Genomic DNA, 24,807 nt, shown 5'->3' with positions numbered 1-24,807 from the left:
CCAGTGTAAGGCAGGCAGGTGGGCACGGATGGGCGGGCTGCTGCAGGGCACACTAATCACCAGGTAGTAGAGCGCACCTGAGGCCAGAGGTGGACAATGAGGCCTGAGAACCCGGTAAACGGCAGGAATGGACTCTCTCTGTTTCCGGGAATCAAACACAAACATGCGCAGTCAGGTTTGTTTTAGTCCTCACACCGATTGTGCCAAACCAGCTCTCTCTCTAGCACGTGCCCTCTACAATCCTTTTCCATTTGCTCCCCAATGCCCTGGAAGACTATCAACACCTACGTACTGGAGCCACGCAAAAACAACTGTCACACTGCCTGTGCACGTCAGACTCGGGCCTTGCTGACAGCCACTGGGGTGGGAGTGAGTCTCCACGCCTGGGACCAGCACTGCCAACCCCAGACCACCGAACCCCCCTTGGGGACAGCTGTGGCAGGGGCAGGAGCACAATTTACACGGCCCGCTGACCACAGCATCACCAGTGAGGCCCCACCCTAGCTCGCCAGCCCACGTGCCAGTAGGTCCCTCAATGTCTCTCTTGGTGCTGATCAAACAGAAGAAAATACTTTTACTGTAAAGAAATAGTACAAAACGTCGCCTCCCTGGGACAGGCCAGGTACTGCAATGTTGACCCCACTCTCTGCCCCTCTTCTCAGTTCATAACCTGTTTTGGTCCATGTCCCTCTTCCAGAGTTGCTATCACTGTTCTGCACCTGACTGGAGTCAAACATTTAAGGTCCACACAAATGTTTTCTGGCAACCAAGCAATCCCAATTATAAAAGAATTATCTTTGAAATCTTTCCCATTTCTGGATATAATATAAAAACTAGTGAACTAATATGAACGAAGGAGTAGGAAAATCTCTAGGAAATTCCTCACTGACACAGGAACATATTAAAAAGGAAAAAAATTTCATATCTGCCAGCTCTTAAAATGAACATTCTCTATTATGCAATGGTTAAAGTTTTTTGAATACTTATCCAAAACACATCGAGTACTTACTTGGCTATTCAGAGCGAGCCAAACACCAAAAGAGTAACTCACAGTAAAAGATAACACCAGCACCCTAAAAATAGAGTAAACATAGCTGCTAGACTGGCCGGCTTAACAAGTGTTTTTACGTACAGAACACTTCCAATTTCAGGATAAAGAAAAACCAATGGCTAACTGCTAATTAATCTCAATAGTGATAATGGATAAGAGAGGGTAATACTGTCAACTTGCTAAGGGAAAATAATTATCCACCTACACATGGATGTTAGACAAAAACCCTTTTCAAGAATGACATTAGCCCTGGCTGGTGTAGCTCAGTGGATCGAGCACGGGCCTGCGAACCAGACAATCGCAGTTCGATTCTCAGTCAGGGCACATGCCTGGGTTGCAGACCAGTTCCCTGCAGGCCAGTTCCCAGCAGGGGATGCACGAAAGGCAACCATACATTGATGTTTCTCTCCCTCTCTCTTTCCCTTCCCCTCTAAAGATAAATAAATTAAATTAAAAAAAAAAAAGAATGACATTATATGTATCTGCCCAGAAGGTATCAGCCATGTAATATGAAAAATAGAGACCATTTGTTGAAGATGATACAAGAAACACTGTACACAGGACAATGACGCCTCAGTCCCCTTCAAACTGGGCACCTGGGGACCTCACACAGTTCTCCTAATCACCACCAGCTGCCCCGTCGTATTCCCCTGAATCTCAAAGACTGTCTGAAATCTCTTCCCTTTCAAAGGTGATTTTAGTTTTGCAAGGAGTTGTACGGCGCCAAATCTGGGCTGTAGGGGGGCTGAGTCACCTGGGTGATCTGATGTTTTACCAAAAAACTCTAAATGAGATGTGATGCACGAGCAGGTGTGCTGTCGTGATGAAGCTGCTGATCCCCAGTTGCCCATGGCTGCGGCCTTCTGAGTCACTAGAATAGTTTCCGTGGAGGGATGTTCAAACTTCACACCAAATCTGATGCAGATCCGTTGCTCCACTCGCTCAGTCATTTTGAATGCGACAGCCTCACAGCACACATGCTCACTCAGTGGCATCTACCACCCCCACTGACTGGTACAGTGAAGCCGTCATTGTTCACACAGGCACATTCCGTCCACTCTCCTCGGCTGCCAGGTGACATCGATGGTATGCAAACTGCTCTCGTTATAGCAACAGTGGCTGGACTTTTTCCAGACAGACAATTTATATATATATATATATATAACGCCTAATTTGTGGGATTTTTAAGAGCAACAAAACGAAAATAAGGCAATAGCAGCATAAAAAGTGGGAAAAAATATCAGACTAAAGTACTGTAAGGTTCTTATAAAGATAAAGGTACCCACTAATTTTAAAAGCAAGTTAAATATGAAACGTCTAAGACTACCAAGAAAAAAGTGTCTGATAAATGTATTACTGGGTTTGGGTATACGGAGTGAACATGAACAAAAAAAAAATTCCACAATACAAAGACAAGAAAAAAAAAAGAACATGAAAAAGCCAAATTAGAAAGTACAAAATAAGATAATAAACTAAATATTTCTATCTCAATATAAATGGACTATCTCGTCAGTTGAAAGTTATAAAAATGCAAACTAGTTGTATGCTGTTTTCAAAAGACATACCTAAAAAACATTAAGGCCACAAAAAACTTAATAGAAAAAGGACAGAAAAAACACATTACCAGGCCAACATTAGCCAAAAGTCACTTGGCACAGCTGTACCAACAGCTGACCACACACACTGTAGTGGAGAAAACAGTCCTAGAAGCAAAGACTCGCAGACTGTGCAAGTACCTAGGAACTTAACCACCCTACACTGACAGGCAGAGGAAAAAGGAGAACCACAGAACGTGACAAATCTTGCAGAACAAGAAATGTTTACAACACCCTTCTCTGTACTTGACAGCACTAGCCAACTAAACTAGTTAAGGATACTAGTTTGAATGTGAATTCAATTAATGTGCTTGATCTAATAGATATAAAAAATACCTCACCTTGAAATTAGAAATGCATTCTTTTTAAACACACAAGGAATACTGATAAGAATTTGCCACAAACTACACAATGTTAAAATTGAGCGAACCAATTTCAAAGAATCAACATCACATTAGACCACATTTCATTAAACACAATTCTGTTAGCAATCAGTTACAAAGATTTTCTAAAAAGATAGTGTGCTTTGGCTGGTGTGGCTCAGTTGGTTGGGTGTCATCCTGGAAACCGAAAGATCACTGGCTGACTCCCCATCAGGGCACATGCATGGGCCACAGGTTCAATCCCTGGGCAGGGTTTGTTCCCTGCTTGGGGCGCATGTGACAAGCAATTGATCAATGTTTCTCTCTCACATCAATGATTCTCTCCCTCCCTTTCCCCTTCTCTGGAATCAACAAAAGGAAAAAAAGATATTATACACACCAAGAGTTTTTAATATACTTTCTAAACTCCTAAGTCAAACAAGAAATCAAATGAAAATGTGAACATATTCAGAACTAAAAGATAGAAATTCTCCACAGCAATACTTTGGGACATTGCTACAATAATACTAAAGAGACATTACCACTTTACCTAGATATGTGTATACATACAAGTATATGAAAATGCTAAAAATTAATGACCAAAGCATCCTGTTTAAAAAGATAAATATTAGGGTCACTTTCAGGTGCACACAGTGGGGATATGGTTTGCTATTACAGTTCAGTCTCAGTGGCATTTTGCAAGCCAGGGAGTGACTTTTATCCACGTTACTACATGGGTCACAAGAGCAAGTTCAGCCTCGAATTCCTGGAGTAAGTTCTGACCCGATGGGAAACTGAGATCTGCCACCAACAGCAATTATAAAAATGATGTGGTCAGAAAAGAGGCCTGCAGACATAAAAGTGTGATGGAGAAACTGAAGAGAATGACGTGGAAATTTGCCGAGAGGAGGAGGCTTGTGAAGAGGAGAAAATTTGCAAAGAGGAGGATGGCGGCCTCCTCCTGATCAAGTGGACTGGCAGGAGCCTGAAATCGTCTTTGGAGATGAACACATTTCTTTTACAACATCGAAAACTGGTTCCCTTATTGATGTCAATCAATCCAAGGACCCAGAAGGCTTAGAGTACCATAGTATCTTATCCAAGACCTGAAGTGTTTGGTGTTCAGTCTTACTGGATTACACTTCAAGATTAAACCAACCTGGGTTGAATGTTGGTGTGAACACAAAGCGAGTGGGAATAACTGTTTTTATATCACCATTATCATGAAATATTTGTGTATATCAGGCCAATTTTTATAAACTATAAATGATTCTCTAATATATAACAAAAGGCAAAAAAAGAAAGTTAAATTAGGAATTACAAATAGCAGAGATTCAAAAGATAAGAAATTAGAATTTTCTGCCAATACATGCAAAAATCAGACAATTTTAGAAAAATAAATTATCAAATGTGACTCAGGAAAAAATAAATATTCTAATGATCCTTGACTACTAAAGCAACAATCAATAATTTTGAAATCTCAGACAAAAAACACTAGGCCCTAATACTTTAATGGGCAAGTTTTATAATACCAAACATTGAAAATAATTTTTTTCCAACTTTACATAAAAACTTTAAAAAGAATAAAATGAAGAAACACTACAGCTTATTTTATTGGACTAAAATAACCTTGATGATCAAAGTCATCAAAGTTCATACAAAATATAAAAATTACAGACTAATCTGCCCTGCTGGTGTGGCTCAGTGGATTGAGTACCAGCCTGCAAACTAAAGGGTCACTGGTTCCATTCCCAGTTAGGGGACAGGCCTAGGTTGCGGGCCGGGTCTGCAGCAGAGGGCACACGAGAGACAACCGATCTGTTTCTCCCTCACTTTCTCCCTCCCTCTGCCTCTCTCTGAAAATAAATTAAAACTTAAAAAAAAAATTACAGACTAATCTTATCAATGGACACAGATTGGTAAATCCTAAGATATTAGCAAGTAAAAAACAAAACATACCCCCAAAAGTATTGTTTTAAAGAATATGTTATGATCAAACTGGATTTACCCCAGAAATGTACAGTTCATTTCAGCACTACCTGTCAGAGCGATTTTTCACACTACCAGGTTAAAGGGAGAAAAATCATACCATCATCTTGATACAAATAATACATCCAATTAAACTCAATACCCACTTGAGTTTTTTAAATTATCTATAAACTAAGATGAAAGCAATCTTCCCCAACCTGTTAAAGAAAAAAATACCCACACATTTAAAGTTGAAAGACAAAAGCACTTTCCTGTAAACCCGGAACACAAAGATGCCGGTCACTGCCATTTATATTCTCCATTGTAATGACTGTCCTGATACGGAGCGGTAAGATAGAAAGAATAAAAGGACTGGAAAGAAAAGAACTGTCATTACTCAAAGCTGAGATGATTATTTACATAAAAACGCGAAAAGAGTCCAGAGGCAAATTATTAAGATAGATAATTTACTGCATATAAGAACTGTACATAAAGTCACCTGCATTTCCATTTATCAACAGAAATTTTAACTTAAAAATTATTTACAACAGAAAAAAAACTACAAAGTACCAAAGTGCCCCAAAGATAAATCTAATAAAAGATGTGCAAGACTTATAGCAAGAAATCCGTAAGACTTTTAACAGACCACCACCTACAACCCAGAAGCCTACCCTTCTAGCTGGGCGGTGTGAAGGGGAGAGGGAAGGGCGGGGACACTGAGACCCTTATGCCCTCCATCCCATGCTTTCAGTGACCACTCTTCCAAGATCTCATCAACACAGCAAAAAGGCAATTTGAATATTGGGAAAAGAGGTATGTCACAGATCATTAACAAAAGATTATCATTAGCATATATAAAGATTCCTACAAAGAAGAAGAATCAAATTCAACAACAGGCATTTCACAAAAGTGGGAAACCAAAAAACCAAAGGATACTCCACATGCTTAGTAATCAGAGAAAAGAGCATTAAAACCACACAAACACAAATTAACAAAAATAACACCCCCTCCAAAGATATACAGCCAGCCAACAAGCACACGAAAGCACGCTCAACAGCCCCATCTTTCTAGGGAACGGCAAGTCAAAATGACAAGGAGACACCACGCTTCACACTTCTAAAATGACTACAATTTTTTTTTAACAGAAAATAATAAATGTTAGCAAGGACATAAAGAAACTGGAAACCTGATCGAGTGCTAGTAAGAATATAATACAGTGGAGCCACTTTGTGAAACGGTTTGGTAGTTCTTCAAACTCTGAACATAGTTACCCACCCCGGCTGGTGTGGCTCAGTTGGCTGGGTGTCGTACCGCAAACCAAAAGGCCGTAGGTTTGATTCTGGTCAAGGCACATGCCTGGGTTGTGAGTTTGGTCCCATGTCAGGGTTCATGCAGAAGGCAACCAGTTGTTTCTCTCTCACGTCGATGTTTTTCTCCCTCTTTCTCTCTCCCTTTCCCTCTCTAAAATCAAAAATTAAAGTTAAAATGAAAAAAAAATTAAATGGTTACAACACTACCCAACAATTCCACTCCTAAGTATATACTAAGAGAAATAAAAACCTACATCCACCCAAGGACTTGTCCACAAATGCTCACAGCCATGTTAATCGTCAAAAAGTGTAAACAACCCAAACATCCATCGACTGATAAATGGATAAATAACATGGGGGTCTATCCACACAACGGGATATTATTTGGCAATAAAATGTAATTAAGTGCTGATACTGACATGCTACAACATGGGTGAATCTTGAAAACACTCTGCTAAGTTAAAGGAGCTAGAAACAAAAGACCACGTAAAGTGTATTCCCTTTAAATGAGAGGCCCAGCACAGGCAAATCTACTGAGAGAATGCAGTGGTTGTCTAGAGTCAGAAGAAGTGGTGAGAGAATCCTGATGGGCACAAGGTTTTTTCAGAGGATGATGAAAATGTTCTAAGATTAGACTGACCACTGAACTGAAACCCACTAAATTTGTAGTACAATTTAAGAGGGTGAACTCTATGGTATGTGAATTATATCTCAGTAAAGCTGTTATTTTTTTAAATGACATATAAGTTCAAGCGCAACAAGTTGGCAAAGTAGAAGTCTGGCAATCCCAAGGGCTAACACCACGAGAACACTGCTGGTGGGAAGGTCAACTGGACAAGCCTCTTGGAACCATCTGTGTCGCCTACTGAAGTTAAAGATGTACAGGTCCCACTGCCCTGCAAGGTCTAAACCCTCGATAATATTTTTGCACATGTTCACAACATCACCGTTCATTTACTGAAAGCAACCCTACTCTCCAAAGATAGGACAAAGAACAGAAGGGATGCATTTGGTCTGGAAGAGGACACAGAAGTGAAAAGGGAGAGCTAGAGTGACACGCACAGCCATGGACCAACCTTACTGCCCCCCCCCTCGCTTCCACCCCTCCCTGCTTCAACTCCATGCTCCACCAGTAGAATCACTGGCCCTGCTCTGGCTGTACCACTTTTGCTGGGGAATGGCGGGGTTGCGGGGGCGGGGCGCTGCACAACTCTAACCCCATTGCAGCACCCACTGCCTACTCTGCTTCTGGGAGGAAGAACACAACCTCTCTTCCCCCAGGCCCCACCCCTCAGATGGGCCATCCCCCGTTGCTGACCCACTCACATCCTCATCTTACTTAACCACAGACTATCTTCCTGTTGCCCACAACCCGCCAGCCCCTCTCACCCTCCTCTCCTCCAACTGCTGATAATCCCATCCTACGTCCGTCACTGGGAAAGACAGACAATGTCCACCTGCTCCCACTATCCCAGCCCCCTACTCTGCTCTCACCAAGGAGGCCATGAGCTCCCCACTCGGCCCATCCCACGGCCTTCCCAAGAAGGCTCCAGTAAGTGTCCCTCTCCCGCTTCATCACATCGTCCATTCTGTACAGAATCGTTCCCTACCACCGTGACAACAATGCTGCCATTTCTCCCATCTCAGTAAAACCTTCTCAGGCCCCAAATCCCCCTGCAGCATGAAGGCAGGTGCCTGCAGAAGAACTCTCTCCACCTCTGGTCCTCTTCTCTCAGTCCTTTGTGCACCCTTCTCCGCCCCAGACCTTCCCCACATCATCCTCTGGGAACAGCTCCTCAAGGCCATCGCTGTCCTGTGCTACCAAAGCCACTGGACAAGCCCTGGCCCTTAGCTGACCTGACCTTACAGCAGTAGCCTTAGGCCCAGGTCCCCCTCCTCCGGGACAACACCCCCTTGGCCTCACAGGTCACGGACTCAGCAGGCTCACCTCTCCGAGGCCCGGCCCTGCTTTCCTGGCTGACGCGGCCCCACCCCACAGTGCTTCTGCTCAACCTCAGGACTGTTCCTCGCCTCGCATTTCTGTCCTCAGCGCCAGCCCGTCCCCTCAACTCCACCACTTTAATCCACGAGTCTCCAGTTGGCTCTAAGAGCCTCACAGCTCACGGGCCCCAGAACCAGCTCCTGGTCTTCCTTTCACACCTGAGCGTCCTACAGCCGTCCCTGTGTTCGCACACGGCCACCTCCACAGTGACACAGCTCCCCAGGGCCATCGCCCCTCACTCTTGTGCTCCACAAATCGTGTCGTCACCACCTTCTAGATGCACCCAAAACGCAAACACCTCCCACCACCACCCGTGTCCCCTCGGTCTCGCTGCCACTACTTCGCAGCAGTGCAGCGGAGCCGTTCTTAACACAGCTTTAAGGGACCTTATAAAAACTTCAAAACGCCACACATCTGTTCAGAACACTACAACTCCCCATCCAATTCAGAGAAAGACAAAACCCTAAGGAGAGCCTGTGTGCCGGGCTCCCACCCCTACCTTCACCCCTCTGGACTCATCCCCTGCCGCTCTCCCCGGGCACCCCCCCAGCCAGGCTAGCCTCTGTCTGCCGCCCCCACCCCTTCCTGGCACCTCAGGCACACCAGGCTCTCCGCCCAGGAGGCTCCTCCCATCCCACCCACAGCCACGAGGCTCTCCCCCACCTCCTCCTGTTCACAGGGCACCTTCACAGGGAGGCTCCCCCAGATCGCCCCCTGCAGTCTGCAAACAGCCCCACCACCCGCTCCTCTGCTCCCCCATCTCCCCGCTGCACCACATGACTGCTGCACCTCTGGCTCTTCCGCTGTCCTTCCCCATTAAAGGGCGAGCTCCGTGAGGACAGGCTCCTGCCCGCTCTGCTCAGTGCCAACAGACCCCACTCCAGACAGAACACGAGTCCCGGTCCTAAGACCTCAGGAGTGCAAACACATGGACGAACGAGCCTCAGAAACAACATGGAGGGGGCCGGAACAAAATGATCTGATTCACAGGAGGAGGTACAAAAATCAAGTCACATGTGATACACGTGAGTGTACCCTACGAAACGCCATGAAGGAAAGCACGGAAACGAGGCACGCGGGGGAGAGGCTGCCCTGGGAGGTCAGGGGAGGGCAGAAGAGTCGTCCACAGAGGGCGTGCAGGGAGCCGAAGGCGGTGGCAACACAGCTTCCGTAAGCTCGTTGGTGGGTTCGCAATGGCTGGTTTTAACATTTAGTATCTGTACACATGTTGATATACATTCTTTGAACACATGACCTTAGTAAAACTAAAATAAACCCTGGCCAGCAGCTCAGCTCCCGAACACCAGAAGGTCGCGGCTCCCTTCCTGGCAGGCAGCTCATGGAGGATGCAGTCCGACCCCCGTGAGGACGAGTATGGGAGGCAGGCGGTTGGTGTCTCTCTCTCCCATCCATGTCTGTCTGTCTCTCTCCCTTCTTCTCTCTATAAGACCAATAAACATATCCTCGGGCAAGGGTTTAAAAATAATTAAAATAAAAACTAGGTTGGCCCAAGACTGGCCGATGCCAGCCCAGCACCTGCTCTATAAACAACGCCTCACTGGGAGACAGCCACTGCCCTTCGCTGACCAGCTGCCCGTGGCAGCTCCCAGACGCCAGCGGAGGTGCGCAGCCGCACAGCCCCCGGAGCCCAACGTTTCACTCCCTGGCTTACAAAGCAGGTGTCGGTAATAATGTGGAATTCATAAATAAACTCAGTACAAAGTTAGAAAGATCCAGCCACCCCTCAAAATGTCCTGGTTCTGCAAAGCAGATGCGACTCTTCTTCAAGAACACTGCGCACTGAAAAAATATCTAGGTCTGTGTAACGTGGGAGGCTCCTAAGCAAACAAAGTGACCTTTATGATGGCACAGAGATCTCAACAACAACCTGAATGTGGGGGCGGGGCACCCGCACACACGCACTAACCCCATTCCCACCCTTGCCCGGGATCCCCGCCGCCCTGTCCCTGCCGGTGAGATCTCAGAGGCCCCGCACGAGCCTAGAAGTGTGTTTCACTCCTCCAGGGCGCTCACCTCACCTCCCAGGAGAGTCACTTCTGAAGTTATTTCTATTGTTATTGGAAGACTGGTGCCTAATATTAATGCAAACATTACTCCTGCACTAGGTGCTGTGCCCATCAGTCTCACTTCACAGGTAAGGTGCAGAGTCACATACCTGGAGGGCTATGGGAGCCAGACTCAAAAGCCGAAGGCTTCAGACCCTGAGCACTCTGAATTCAGGACAGAGAACAGGTCCCATCCTGGGGAAACCCCCTTCGAATAAAACGCCATGCCTATGTAGGTATCAAATGCACGGTTTTTGAAGCCACTGTAATTAATAAAGCAAGCCCCAGAGGTCCACGATGCAAAGAAGTCTGGGGGGAGGGGAGGAGGTTCTGTTACTTAACCACAAGGGGCAGGGTCTCACAGCAACAGAGGCGGGCGACACCCGCCCACAGTCCAGAGGCTACGGAAACCCAGTGTACCCAAGCCGACAGAAGAAAACCAGGAGACTCCAACCCCTCATCCACTAAAGCGACAACTGACAGGAATACCACCAGAAGGAGATAATTTCCAAGTTATCCCTTCATTCCTAACTCTCAGTGGGACCCACCTGTGATGTCACTCTGGAAGCAAATGACACTTGGAATTGTGGCCCCAGAAACTGAGATTTCTCAGCTGCCCACAGGTCCCTTCTCCAGCAGGGCCTAAATTGTCCTCTAAGAACCAATGGTCTCTAAGTTAGTATGTCCCAGCTCCAAAACCATGACTCGCAGGAGAGGAAGCCCCCAACAGCCAGCTGGGTCAATACCGGTCAGTGCTCCTCCACCACAGCCCCAGCTGGGGGTCCTAGATCTCACCAAGGTCCAGCCAATGTCTGCTAACTCCCAGCCCACCACGGAGCGTGCGTTGGTGGGCAGCAGGACGCCGCTGCCTTACTTATCCTGACTAGGGTCTCCGAGCACCACGCATTCTCAGGCAAACTCTGCTTTCTCTTCTTGTCCAAGTGTCTCCCTGGCACAAGCACTGCTGTCAGATACACACCCAGGAACAGGGTATCCAAGCTATGACCAGCAATCCCCACGGCTTTCTCCAAGCCTGGCTCAATGTTCAATCATACTCTTACTTCTGCACCTTCAATTTTTATTTTGTCTGCAGCCTTTTTCATTCTGCTCTCTACCGTCCTAAAAACCAATCTTTCACGCAGCTTTCCTTCCTGAGCCCACTAGATCTCACGGTATTACTCCTAAAGCACACAAACCATCCCGAGTCAGTATGTATTCCCACTCTAGGAAATTTTGCAACTAATAAAACCCTAGTTTTCTCGAGCCATTGAGTACAAAATCAGAGCCTTCTTATATCAGCAAAAAGATGTTCGTAACCTATCAGACTTTATTTACATAACTTCACAGCCAACAGCACAGTCCTCACTTACAAACCCAGTCAACCCTGGCCAGATGCACGTGACAAGCAGCCAACTGCCTCCACTCAGAGTAGACCCAGACCTGTGCCAAGTCCATGACACGAAAACATGTCGGTCACAGTAAGAGGCTGTCCAAGTTATCGCCAAGATCCCCTTTCCTCGCTTCTTTACCACCCAGCCAATCTACTTCATATCCAGATGTCACTTTATCACCATCCAAAACCTGAAACAGATTGGGTATTGATCCAATTAAAAAGCTAGTATGTCCCCTCTCCCAAGAAAGAAAAATAAAGGAGAAGGGAGGAAGAAAACAGGTTCCCCTGGCAACTAAATCTAAGTCCAAGTCAAAAGACCACAAAAACCTCCAGCCACCCTAGACCCAGACTGCAGCAGGAAAAAAACGGTCCCACTGGAGGCCCCATCAACTTCAAGGATGCGCGAGAGGTTTAGTGTGACCCTACAGGGAGCCCTGATGGGTACAGACCCAGTCAGTGCTTCAAGTGTGACTGCCTGACGACCTCCGTCAGTGGAACAAAAGGCATTACAGATCAACCTTACCAGCCAGGGCAGAACAGCTTCCCCAGCATGGGAGGACTAGCACTGCTTTTTGAGGGAAACCAAACCAAAGACGCAAGTCAACGGAACCATACGATACACAGGAGAAACAAGGTGGGACCCCTTTATGCTTTGGCACAGGGCCTCTGGCAATCTCAACCACCCAGCAAGCAACCAGACTTTCTCTGAGGCCTCCAGGGCCTTCTTAGTGAGGCCTGCTTATACCACATGCAACTTCAACAAGCTTGCTACCTGGTCTCCAACCAAAACTATCTCTTTTGCAATTGCTACCTCTCCTTCCAGACTGCGCATCCTTAAGCACCTGTTCATGAGCGAATCTCTAACACAGTTCCTGACAAAGTAAGGACTCCCTGCACTTGCTGATCAAATAAATGAAGATTAGAAGAAGTAGATGGGAGAAGGCTTGCTTCTCAACTATGACCATAAGCCGAATTTTTTTTAGATTTTATTTTTAGAGAGAGGAAAAGGGAAAGGGAGGGAGAGAGGGCGAGAAACATCAATCAGTTGCCTCTCATATGTGCCCAGACGGGGACCAAGCCCACAACCCAGGCATGGGCACTGACCGGGAATCGAGCAGGCAACCTTTTGCTTTGCGGGAGGGCATGGAACCAACTGAGTCACACCAGTAAGGGTCATAAGTCGAATTTCAGGATGAAGGATTAGAAAGTGCTTGCATAATCTCCTTCTCTTTGTATGTCCAGATATTAATATTCAGTTGCTAAAAACCTGTATAGTTTTTATACTAACATTCTTCCATTCAATAAACTAGACTATCGAAATTTTAACTGTGCGAGAAAGGCATCTCTGCCCTTTCTCTGCTACTGCGCCTCATCTCCCAGGAAGAAGAACGCCCACCCGCACCTGGTCACACGCAGTCAGTCCACCAGGGCACAGAGCCGCCTCCTTTACTAGCAGGCAAGGGCCACTGCGTGAAAGGTTAAGCATGGAGTGCGCCTCTCTCTTGCCCTCAAAGGGCAGAACTGGCAAACTGATCCAAGGCTAATTCTCTGGAAATAAAATAATGATGAAGCCGGCATCTAAAACCAGAACAGACAAGATGCCGGACAGGATGAGGGCAAAAGCTACAAAACTCAAAAATCACAGCAGTTTAAGGTTACTTAGCCCAGGTGCGAACAACGCTAAACACCTGAGGATGTTGCTAAGTTCCAGCAAAATATGGTAATTATTTCCATGGGGGGTAAAAAAGTTTTATAAATTACTTTACAGTATCACTAAAAATTTCTTTTAAAGTTCAGTCTTCAGGGACCTGAAAATAATGTGCATACACCATTTCTCACACTACTAAATAACTTCCAAGATAGAAACTGGGTGGACAAAGACAGCTCCCAGATCACCAGAACACCCACGAGTGGTCCTTAAAACTTCTGTTCCAGCACAATGGCTCCAAAACCCAGCTGCACGTCAGCATCTCCTGAGGAGCTTTTACAACACATATCTGCAATCCCACCAAATGTAAAAAGTCTCCCAAACGATTCCAATGCAGGCCTACCTGCGTCTAGCATCTACCTAGAGCGGGGTCTTTCAACCTCGGCACTACTGATATTCGGAGATGGATAGAGTGTGAGTGTGTGTGTACACAGATTTCGGGAGAGGAGAGACGCTGCCCTGCCCGTTACAGGGTGGGGAGCAGCACCCCTGATCTCTACCCTCTAGAAGCCAGAGTAGCACACTGCCCACTCCCACAATACAAATGCCTCCAGACACTGCCAAATGTTTCTTTGGGGGTAGAATCGTCCCCTGGCTCAGACACAATAATCTACAGTAAATCAAAAACCAATCATATGAGGTTTTCTTAAGAAAGGAAAAAAATAAGAAAGCTGCTTAAAGCCAAGAGGCCAGGTCTACTTTTCAGTCCATCTCACCTAAGAAAAGTAGCTCAAAGTAGCTGGCAGCACTCAGCCCACGCAGGGGCTCAGATCTTGACCTACGAGGAGCCCAAACCACAGCTTCTGGTGCTTCTTACGAAATGAACTCAGTGCTGAGTTTGGGTGAGCAGATGTGACAAGGGCTTCTCTGCCATGATCATCTACTCTTCTGAAGGGCAATACACACACAAAATTTTAGACCAACAGATAATCAGGGTGCCTCTCAAATGTCCAGAATATGCAACTGCAAGACACAAGCTTATCACAGAAATAAACTACATACCACAAATACTGTTTTAAGGAAGAGCTGCTGTTTTATCTGCAGTAAGTACATTATCTTCGCACCAAATCGACAGAAAACTTATGTTAAAGAAGCTAAGCAAACATCACCCAGTCCAGTTTTAATTGTATTACTATTCATTTTATGTCCAGCTATGGTCTAACTCTCAAATTCTCAAGCAGTTAATTGAAACTACCAAGTTTTTCTTTGCTATACTTTACACAAAAGCTAGTTTTCTAATCCCAAACAATCTTCTTCCTGTTCTTGAGTAAGTTACACCAGCAAGACACTTAGCTCTACTTAAGACTGAATCTATCAAAATAACCCTTTCCCAGTGCCAGCCAGGTCCCAAACAAGCAATGACGACGGAAGGGGGAGAGCCCCGGGAAAAGAACACAGGGTGGGAAAGAAGAGTCTGGGTGTGAGTGGGTGGCACTGTCGCAGGCTCAGACCGCCCAGTCAGACACACTGAGGCCAAAGGGTTTTCAGAGGACCCATCCAAGACAACAGGTGCTCCCCGAACTCTCTCTTCACTGAAGTGCAGCTCACCCACGGTACCCTTTCACACCTGAAAGACCACCCAGGAGGACGCTGGGGAACACTGGAGGGGATGACTTGGGCGACACTCACACTTAGGATGTAGCGCCCACAAGCCCGAGGGAAGAATCCACCCTGAGCTCCCCACAAACTTTTCTTTATCAAACCAGCTCCTACATAAACCATTCTGAGGTGGCACCACTAATAACGACTCCAGGTAACATTTATTTAATTCAACGAATCTTCCACCACCTAAAAAAAATTGAACAAAACATCCACGCCATTTCCTCAGCTGACTCTTCCATACAGGGGTTTCTAAAGACATCCACCAAGTGTCAGGGCTTAAACACTCATTTGACTTCCTAATAGTACCTCAACATTTAAAAGTCAAGTTTTAATTAACAGCCACTAATTATTAAGCTGATTCAACATGCTAGGTACCTTTTCTAGCTGCTTTACATGCATGAACTCCTTTCACTCCCAACAAACTTACTCCGTAGATGCCATTATTATTCCCACATTACAGAGGAAGCAGAGAGGTTGAGTAACTTGCCCAAGGTCACAAAGCTACAAAAGGGTGAAGCTAGTATCTGAACCCAGAGTGAAGTCTAACTCCAGAGTGAAGAAGGCTCCAACATCACCAGCACTTAGGAGACATCCCAGTGGCTGGGAACCTGGAGTCCCTTCCCCACTCGCTGCCTACCTGCAACGTGACCTTGAGGGCAAAACCGAAGTAAAATCCAAGTTAACATAGCGGGACAATATCCACGTTACCACTGCTGTGAGGATGTAAGGAAATACTACCAAACGCCCTTCCCATGAAAGCAAAACATCCACAAGGCTCTAGGAGACCCGAGGAGAAAACGTGGAAATTACATAAAGCTCCGAGGTGGAAACGTCAGAACACGGAGTTCCAACCAAAGGCTCCTTCCGTGCACCTACGACCACAAGTCCGAGTCACGATCCAAGCGAGCAGCGTCCAGAAGGAAAACCCTCCAAGTACACAGCGATCAGGCTTCTTTAAGAGGGAGGTCCTTCCAGCGGCCAGAAGGACCACCCCCCTTGCTCATATTCGCCAGGGAGGTGTTCGTGACCGGGTCTACATTCGAGTCACAACATCGGAGTTAAAAAATTGCTCGGAAAGCTATTTAAATACACTAAGTAGGGTTTCTGCGTTTTCTGAAGAGTCTGCGGCGAATGCACAGAAACCCAGAGAACTTGTTTCCCGGAGAACGGAGTCCAACAATGGTCTTCGCGAGTCTGCGGCGAGGTGCCCCTCAACTTGTCAACGTTCCAGGGGCCCGCGCGGAGAGAAGTTTTCCGAGGACCGCGCACGGGGCGTCGCCTGGGGTGGACAGGCCGGAGAGGTGCGGGGCCGGGCCGGGTTTAGGGGCGCGCCCAGCCCGGCCCGCCCGACCGCTGGCTGCCGCGCAAGGCCGCGGGCGCAAAGTTCGCCGCTGGGTCCGCGGCCCGCCCCACGGCCCCTGGCGGCCGACTGACAGGGGCGGGCGGGGACAACTCGGGAAGCTAGGGCGCCGCGCCTCCCGGGCCGCGGAGAGGCGAATTCCGGGGGGGAGGGGAGGGGGCCGGGACGCTGCCTGCCGGCGCCGCGGAGGCCGGGCGAAGGGACCCCGCCGCCGTCCACGCGCCGCGCACCCTGAGCACCCCTCGCCGCCGCCCGCTCTGCCGCCCCCCTTTCCCTTCAATACCTGGAGGTACCGGCGACCCGCCGCTAGTAGCGCTCAGGCGGGAAACGCGCTTACCGACACCATCAGCGAAGCGCCCAAAATGGCGGACGTATCAAGCAGGCCTTGAGTTTCCCCCGCCCTCCCTCCGGCTCCTCGCAACCAATTGCAGCCCTGGCCCCGCCCCTGGCTCGACGGTCATTTGCCTTTCTCTCCCTCCCCCTGCAGTCTATTGGGGCTCCCTGAGTCCCGGTTGCACCCAGTCCGATTGGCTTTCAGGCCCAATCAGTCAGGCGCGAGGGTCGCATTCTTTTCCCATGGACTTGACGGATCCGGAACCTCTAGGACCCCGGAGTCTGATGAAACAAATCAGAAACCAGGAGTAACCTGGTTGTGTCCCCCTATGCCGTAGCAACAGCAGGGTCTCCCCTTGACGGACGTGTCGGAGGACCAATCCGATAGCTCATGCTTTTTAAAACTCAATTGAGCCAAACCAATCATGGCCGTGGAGCTAGGAGCTGCAAGGGAACCAATAGAGTAGCGAGACCAGCGGGCGGGCGGGTCGAACGGTCTGGAGAAAACCGGTGATGACGCGAGCCACAATGTGTGCCGGCAGCGGAAGTCACATAGGATTGGGGAATTAGCTCAAATGGTAGAGCGCTCGCTTAGCATGCGAGAGGTAGCGGGATCGATGCCCGCATTCTCCACTACCAAACTTTTTATAAATAGTGATAATTTGTTTTGCACGTGCTGATCACTTAAGGAGGAAAAAAGAGTGCTACCAGTACTTGGGAGAAAGGTGAGGTGCTAAGTTCCCCTAACTGTGCACTCATCCCAGTGTTGAGGGGAGAAGGCTCTCCATTTTGTCTCGCAGAAGGATATAGTCGCGACCTTCTTCCAAGAGCCCTGCCACGGAGGAGTAGCCCACCTTGTGCACTTACTAATAACCTGCCTTTTTCCTAAAAGCGCAAGAGAGTGACATTTGGCGAGGAAGGGCTTAGAAGGACAATGGTAGTGTCCGGTGAAACCGAGCTGGAGTTCAGCACACGTCCTACCACGCACACACGAGTGTGCAGAAGGTGTAGCGAAGGTATGGGCCGGGGGTGCTCTCCATTCGTGGGCAGCCCTGTAGTGAGTTTGTGCTGTGTACAGCCTGCTGGGGTGCGCGGCTCAGACCCTGCCTGCGTTAACACCAGGTAGCGGTAAGTAAAACAGGCTGCAGCTAGTGGGGATCCCTCCTGAGAAGGCGGCATTTCAACCCAACAGAGAGGAGGAGGACAAAGCAGCAGGTTGCTGGGTCCACGTGCCTGGGAGACAGACCGAAGGCCCCAAGGTGGATTGTGGTGGGAGAGGGGCGTGGCAGGGAGAAGAGGTGGCAGGGGTGATGGGTGGTGTAGGGCCTTAAGGACAAGAGGAGGGACTAGGGGTTTATTCTCCGACAGTGAGGGCTGCCGGAAGAGCTTCTGGGAAAAGAAGGCCGCGTTTGGAACTGGCCATGCTTTAGACACGGTTTGAGCCAGAGTAGCACAGGACCAGACGGGCAAGCCCAGGGCCTGAACCTGAGGGGCGTGGGCCACGAAGGGAACACTGGGACAGGAGTTGGTGCCTGAGAGGGAGACTGGGTGTGGGCCGGAGGGGGGCAGCCAGCACTGGGACCTGCCCTCCTGGGCCACCGGGCAGGGCCCAGCTACCCACCGATTTCCTTACTCATTCACAGTCAAAGAACTTGCCAGCACCTGCTTCACGCTCCTCCATTCCAGCCTCTGAGATGGGTCACAGGGCCATGTACACTATAATTAAATAAAATAACATAGTATCTCACTCAGCCTAAGTGGGCCCTAGAAGTCTCCAATTATTTAACTCCTAACCCAGTGATTCTTAACCTTTTTCATCTTATGGCGCACGTAAACCAATTACTGAAATTCTGCAGTACACCAAAAAATGTATTTTTTCCAATCTAACAAAAAATATAGATATGATTTTGATTCACTCCCACCAGACAACCATTGTTGTGTTGGCTTTTGTCATTTTTTTATTTGACAATCTAAAGGAAAAGAAGCCAGTGCTTGTGACTCAGTAGTCAGGTACTGCACGTTTTAACACTTCTTGCTGGTTGAAAACCGCTGTTGTAACCTAATCCAAAGGGTTGAAATCAGGAGAACTTCCTGGAGGATGAAGCATCTGAGCTCGGCCAACCACCTGAAGGCCACGGGCCTGTAAGGGACCTGGAAGCCTTGCACTGGCCTCACCCTTGTAGTTTCTAAATTTCACAGATCACCACCTTCCCATTTTTCTCTCGAATCCTTTTGTGATGCAATTTTTAACGTTTAAATTTTCAACCCATCTAGACTTTTAAAAAATGAGTATAAATAATTTCACATATACTCAGCTGTATAGAGAAACATAATGAACGCCCAGGGGGTGCCCAGCATCCAGCACTTAATTACTCCTTAATCTGGGGAACCTGCCAAATGGCTGGCTGGACAGAAGAACAGAGCAGATGTGCTCCCAAGGGAAGGCCAGTGCACGAGTGAAGGGCAGAAGAGTGAAGGGAGGGTCTCCTAAGGGACCGCCACAATGCAGCCGCTGCTTCTGGGTCAGCAAAAGTGCCCTCTGCCCCCTGCGTGGCAGCCCAGGTTGAGACTGGTGCTTTACTTAGCACCTCGGGGCACATGACCCAACCTGGAAGAACAGGAATTCTGAGCACTTGGGAGCAGCCCGCCCCCTCCCCACAGGCAGCCCTGTGGGGCAGGAAAAGCCACCTTGAGCTGAGAGAGTCTGGGGACACCATCTAGCTCTGCTGGTCCTTAGTGGTGTGACCTTGACTAGGTGTGTCACCTCCGAGCTTTAACAGGTTCCAGGCCCATTTACCAAGGACCTGCTATTTGCCAGGCAGACTGGGTGGGGAGTCTTCACAGACATTATCTCCTGGAAGACTTCCAACAGCCCAAAGGGCGGGTGGCAACACCGTCCTTAACAGATGGGGCCAGCTGGCCCTCCCAGATGCAGACCTGACCCCTCCCATCTGCAGAGGGGCCTTGAGTGTGGTCCCCACCCACTGGCCCAGGTGGCCCTGGATCTGCCCCAGCCCTGGCCTCATGATCACTGCTACTTTGCACTGATTGGTGGCAGGTCTCCCTGTCCCTTGCACCTGCTTTTGGTCCCAGTAGCAAGAGCATCAGCAATCAGGGGCCGGGGAAGGTGACTCCCGAAGGTCTGTCCCCGGAACCAGGCCTAGCAAGCTTGTACTTTGAGGTTCCCAGCTCTGTTGTCCCCTGGCCAAGCAGTCTCGGACTCCCAAGAGCCAAGAGCTGGTGGACTCCCCTTGCTCAGCTGTCACTTCTGTATTCCAGGCCCTGCGGGTAAGGGTGCCACAAGGTGCCGGCCCTGTTGGAAGGCCCTCCCTTCAGATGTCTGCTCTGACCCTCAATGGGGTGTGCGCCCATGCTGAGCGTTGGTGTCCCCCCATCAGAGTCAGGCCCTTCCTGGTTTCCTCCCTCCCCTCCGAATGTGGCCATCCCCACCTGGCCTCGGGAGAGTGGCCCAGCTTTGTCACGACCCACCATTACTTGCTGACTTCTCTGTCTCTTGGCACAGCCTGGGGGGCTCCCAGAGACCTGACAGTCTCCTCCACTACCCCCTGGGGCAGCGCAAGGCAAGCCTGAGGCAGTGTCTGCGGGCTGCCTGTGTGAGGACCAGGCAGCAGGGGCCAGGGCAGGCCGGGGCCCTGCGTCCCAGGTGCGCGTGTGGCCCTGTGGTCGCATCCACCACCCACGCCCACACAGACGGCGGGGCCAGGAGGGGGCCCCTGGTCCGCAGCACTCTCTCCAGGGGCACGGCAGCCTGGGCTGGCCGACACAGGGGTCAGACGGTGGCAGAGACCGGCCAGGGAACAGGCCAAACCCAGCCATTTAATCTGCAAACGCTGGAGCAAAATTAAAACACAGGGCCTCTCTCTCAAAAGTTACTTCTAACTTCAGGAGGACAACAGCAGAGGCAAACTCAAGCGTGGGACCCTTCGAGACTCCTCGAGCCAGGCGCCCCGGCGCTGGCGCTGCCTGCGGGCCAGAGCCCTTCCCCGCGGGAGCCCGATGGGGAGAGACGCACGACAGCTACGCAGGGGAGGGCCAGAGGTCGGAGTTCACGACGTGGGGCCACTCAGCTCGGTCGCACACATGGCACAAAAGAATGGCAGTGATGTTTAAAAAAAAATTAAGTTTATAAATATTTTCTCCACTGTACAAAGTTTTCCCAGCCCTGCCCACCCATCACTGTTCACATTTCTCATGTTTTTAAAATCCCAACTATATTTATTTTTTTAATCATAAAATATATTTTTTCTTTGTTCATATTTAAAACTATTTACAGGGGCGCAGAGAGGCCGGGCGGGCCGGCAGAGGTCAGGACGAATCGGTGCAGGGGGACGGCGGGGGCGGGAAGAGGTGGAAATAGCTCCTCTCCGTGGCCGGCGAAGGAGGGCAGCTGTCCTCCGCCGACAGGTACTGGCTGCGGGGCGTGGGCGGGGGCGGGTAGGGGTCCGAGTCGGAGTTCAGATCTAGGTAGTACTTGCTGGCCTTCCAGCAGCTGGCGCTGTAGTCGCTGTCACACACATCCGTGCTGCAAGGCGTTGTCGGGGGCGCCATACCGCGGATGACGTACGGCCTGGAGGCGACAAGGACCGGAGCGGCACCGGATTTGGGGAGGTCCCGATGCACGCCCATCGGATGGGCGTAAGGGTCCCCCAGTCGCGTGGCCTCTGTGCCCCGGCGGCCCCCGCCCGAAGCAGGCGTGCCTCTGCCTACCCCGCAGCCCCAGGCCAAGGTCGCCTCTACAGAGAACGAGGCCTCCGGAGCCTACCTGGTTGACCTTGGGCAACCTCACCTCTCTGACCTTGGAGAGGGTGAAGTGGCACCCATTTTGAAAACAGCTTCTGAGGGTTAAATAAAATTCTGCGTGGGAAGTGCTAGGAACAGGGCCTGACGCCAGCAAGGGCGGGGCACCCATCCCCCCTTCTGTCATTTCGATCAGTCTGCCCTGGAACGGTGCCGTCTTGAGTTAAAGCCACCTGACCCCACAGGTGTCCCCTCCTGGACACCTCCCGCACCCTGCAGTCCTGCATGGGGCTGCCACTCGGCCTGAGTCTGGGCTTGGGATCCTGGTGTGTTTATGAGCCCCAGGCCATGGTGGGGCTCCCCATGGGCAGGAAGGTGGGGCCAGCACCCAGGGGCCAGCGAGGGGTTCCTGGTGCTGAGGAAAGCACAGCAGGAGGATCGTCTCATGGGACCCCAAGAGCAGGAAGGGCCCCGACAGTAGGAAGGGAAGAGGCATCAGCGGTGGCGGCTAAATCAGGACAGAATGCACAAAGCGTGAGGGCCAGAGACTGAGGGTCCTGGCCTGGCTGGTGGGGATGTGACAGCCCTGGGACAGCAGCTGGCGGGGCTGCTGGGGACAGACCCTGATGAGGTGGCTTTGGGGAGCACCCCCAGATAATGACCCGTCACCAGTGGGCCTCTCCTAGGCTGCACTGCTCCCTGGCCGGCCTGGAGTTCTCAAAATGGCCGCTAGATGGCAGGTGACTCCTCGCTGAGTCTCCACAGTGCCAGGCAACTCAGTGGAGGATGAGGGGCCTGGACCACTCTGCCTTAGTGGTCCAAGAATGTGCCAGAGCCCTGATCTCTACATAGGGGACCCGCCCCACCAACAACCCCATCGAATGGCTCACTTGGGTGTGAGGGGCCCAGGGCGCTTGCGGGGTGAGGTGAGCCCTGCTGGCTGAGACACCTGGTAGAAGGCCAGGAGGCTGACCCCACCACAGGGACCCCAGCCTGTGGCCCAGCCCACTGGATCCTGCTTCTTCTCAGCGTTCCCAAGTGCCCCCTGCCCACTGAGGAAGGTAGGGTCTGTGACCCTGACGCAGACAACTTGGGGGGTGGGGGAGATGGCGATGGTGGGAAGCCGACTAGGCCTGTGGGTTTCTCGGGCTCAAACAGGCCCCGGCAGGGAGGAAGGAGAAAGGACCACGCTATCACGAGCGTGCAAGGCAGGCACCGCACGAGCCCTCGAGTGGATTGGGATGTGATGCCCGGTGTCACTGCCAGGGTCCCACAGCTGGACCCCGGAGCCGGAGCCCCGGCCGCCAAGGTGGGACTGGGGGCGCCCCTCCAGGCCCCGTCTGCCTGTGCCGGCTCAAGAGCTGCTCAGAACGGAGGACCTGCTGGGTGTGTGGCCTCGGCACGCAGGCCTGGTCCTCTTGCGGGGGGCAGCCCAGTGAGGGCCAGGAGGGGCCGGGAGAGCCCAGGGAGGCGCCCTGGACGCCTGTTCTAGGGAATGGAGAGAGGTCCCCCCGCCCACCACAGGCTGGTCTGCCGGCCTGGCCGCCAGCCAGGGCCCCAGCGTGCCAGGGCTAGCGAGGACTTCGTACCTGTAGGGTCTGGCAGGGGCAGGAATGTTTGGCGAGTAGAACATGTCCATGTTGTACAGGGAAGGGTCCGTGGCAGGGGACGGCGGCGGGTTCAGGATCTGAGGAGAGCAAAGCGGGGGTCACGGGGGCTGGCACAGCCGTGTGGTCCTGTCGCCCGCCCGCCCTGGCCTCCTCCTGGAGTGGGGTTGCGGGTCCACCTGGGGCCAGCTGGGCTCAGGGGTCCACACCTCCCGGGCCCCCTTATCTGGTGACAGATTTTTGCCGTCTGGTCCTCAGTTTTCTCGTCTCTACGTTGGGGCTAAGACGACCTGTGTCCCAAAACTGTCCTGACACTTGGTGAGTCACCTACAAGGAGTGGCCAGGCCCTTCCTCTGACCTCTGGGAAGGGGCTGGAGCCCTTGGTCCTTATTCTGGGGAGGGCCCTTCTCAGCCCATAAGCCACCCTAGGGATTCCTCCGGATTTGACCTCAAAGTTGGAAGGGCACAATCTGGTGGGGAGGGGGCTCCAGAGAGAGTGGCAGGCACCCGGCAGGGAAGCCCAGTGGAAAGGGCCTCTGGCAGGCACCCTGCACCTGAGGCCTATGGGGTCCTCTTTGGACATCTGCCCATGAACTTGACTGGAACTGGTTTCTCTTCACTTCCTCCTCCAGGGGGAGATTTGGGGTTCTGCCCAAACCCCTACCCTCTGCTGGTTGTCATTGCTACCTCTCCTGGGGCAGTAGGAGGGCAAGGTCAAGGGGCTATGGAGAAGGTCTTCCCAATACTGCGGTGGGCAGATTTCTAGCAACTTCCACGGGCGCAGCACCTCAGCGCCTCCTCAGCCCCAGGGGCTCTTCCTGGGTCCTGTCGGCCCGTCTGATTTCCCTGTGTTCTGTGTAGTTCCCTTCGCCTCTCACAGGCCGGTCCCCTGGGGCCCCGACCCCTGCTAGGAAGTCTGTGTGTTGGACTGTCTCTGTTCAGATCACCGCGTGAGCCTGAGCTGACAAAGGCCACCTGGCAGCCACCGGCACAGAAACAGTCATCGTCACTCAGGACCTCTGACGCCATCCCCCACGGTTTCGACAGAAAATATGAAACCTTCAGAGCACGGAGAGAATTGTTCTCCTCGCTCAGCATCTTCTTTTATTTAGATTTTTACTTACTTATTTTTAGAGAGGGGAAGGGAGGGGGAAAGAGAGGGAGAGAAACACCCATGTGTGGTTGCCTCTCACGCAGCCCCAACTGGGAACCTGGCCGGCAACCCAGGCTTGTGCACTGACTGGGAATCGAACCAGGGACTTTTTGGTTTGCAGGTCAGTGGAAAGAATTCTTTTTTTAATGATCAGAGGAGGGAAAGCCTTTCTGAGTGTGACAAGAAAAGAAAAAAGTACATGCCCATAAAAGAAAAGATTGATCATGTCCTTGTATGAATGGCAAACACACCACTGCCCAAATCAAAGGAGAGAAATCCAGGAGGAGTATTTCAACGCACGTCTCAGGGAACCGGCTCATTTTCTTATTCATACATCTATATGCATACACATCCGTATGTATTTTTATCCGTATAGCTATATGGAGAGCTTAGAAATGCATAAGAAAAATACCAAAAACCCAGAACCTAAAGGACAGAAAAAGACTGAGAAAATAAAACTGCAAAGGTAAACGAATACACCAAAAGATGTTTGACATCCCCTGTCATGAAAGAAATACGAAGGCCGCCACAGCATCTTT

The 24,807-nt window shown here is 50.4% G+C and overlaps 2 protein-coding genes and 1 non-coding gene across 19 annotated transcripts in view; 1 reads left to right on the top strand and 2 right to left on the bottom strand.

The window, feature by feature from the left end:
- The window catches only part of PPP6R3 (protein phosphatase 6 regulatory subunit 3), a 118,682-nt gene extending 101,868 nt beyond the window's left edge, over positions 1 to 16,814 (bottom strand). For 8 of the 17 annotated variants that reach the window (XM_053662894.1, XM_037135245.2, XM_053662899.1 and 5 more), the window contains exon 1: positions 16,701 to 16,813. The gene's annotated coding sequence lies outside the window, so the exon portion shown is untranslated. Of the gene's footprint in view, positions 1 to 15,867; positions 16,459 to 16,700 lie in introns of those variants that run through there. The other 9 variants (XM_053662891.1, XM_053662890.1, XM_053662896.1 and 6 more) reach the window with 3 other exon arrangements.
- A 496-nt stretch (positions 16,815 to 17,310) lies between these two features.
- On the top strand, positions 17,311 to 17,383 carry TRNAA-AGC (transfer RNA alanine (anticodon AGC)). The gene has a single exon. It is a non-coding gene; the product is annotated as a tRNA-Ala (tRNA).
- Positions 17,384 to 20,893: 3,510 nt separating this feature from the next.
- The window catches only part of LRP5 (LDL receptor related protein 5), an 86,141-nt gene continuing 82,227 nt past the window's right edge, over positions 20,894 to 24,807 (bottom strand). Inside the window, exons 22-23 of the mRNA XM_037135209.2 lie at positions 23,098 to 23,195; positions 20,894 to 21,338 (exon numbers count right to left, since the gene is read on the bottom strand). Coding sequence (XP_036991104.2) covers positions 21,077 to 21,338; positions 23,098 to 23,195 — 360 coding nt within the window. The 3' untranslated portion in view covers positions 20,894 to 21,076. The remainder of the gene's footprint in view (positions 21,339 to 23,097; positions 23,196 to 24,807) is intronic.

This window comes from Artibeus jamaicensis, unplaced genomic scaffold (assembly GCF_021234435.1).
Source record: "Artibeus jamaicensis isolate MK-2021 breed Jamaican fruit bat unplaced genomic scaffold, CSHL_Jam_final contig_3109, whole genome shotgun sequence".
Lineage (NCBI taxonomy): Eukaryota > Metazoa > Chordata > Mammalia > Chiroptera > Phyllostomidae > Artibeus > Artibeus jamaicensis.
Note: the sequence above shows the minus strand (reverse complement) of the source record. Positions and strands in the feature narration are given on the sequence as shown.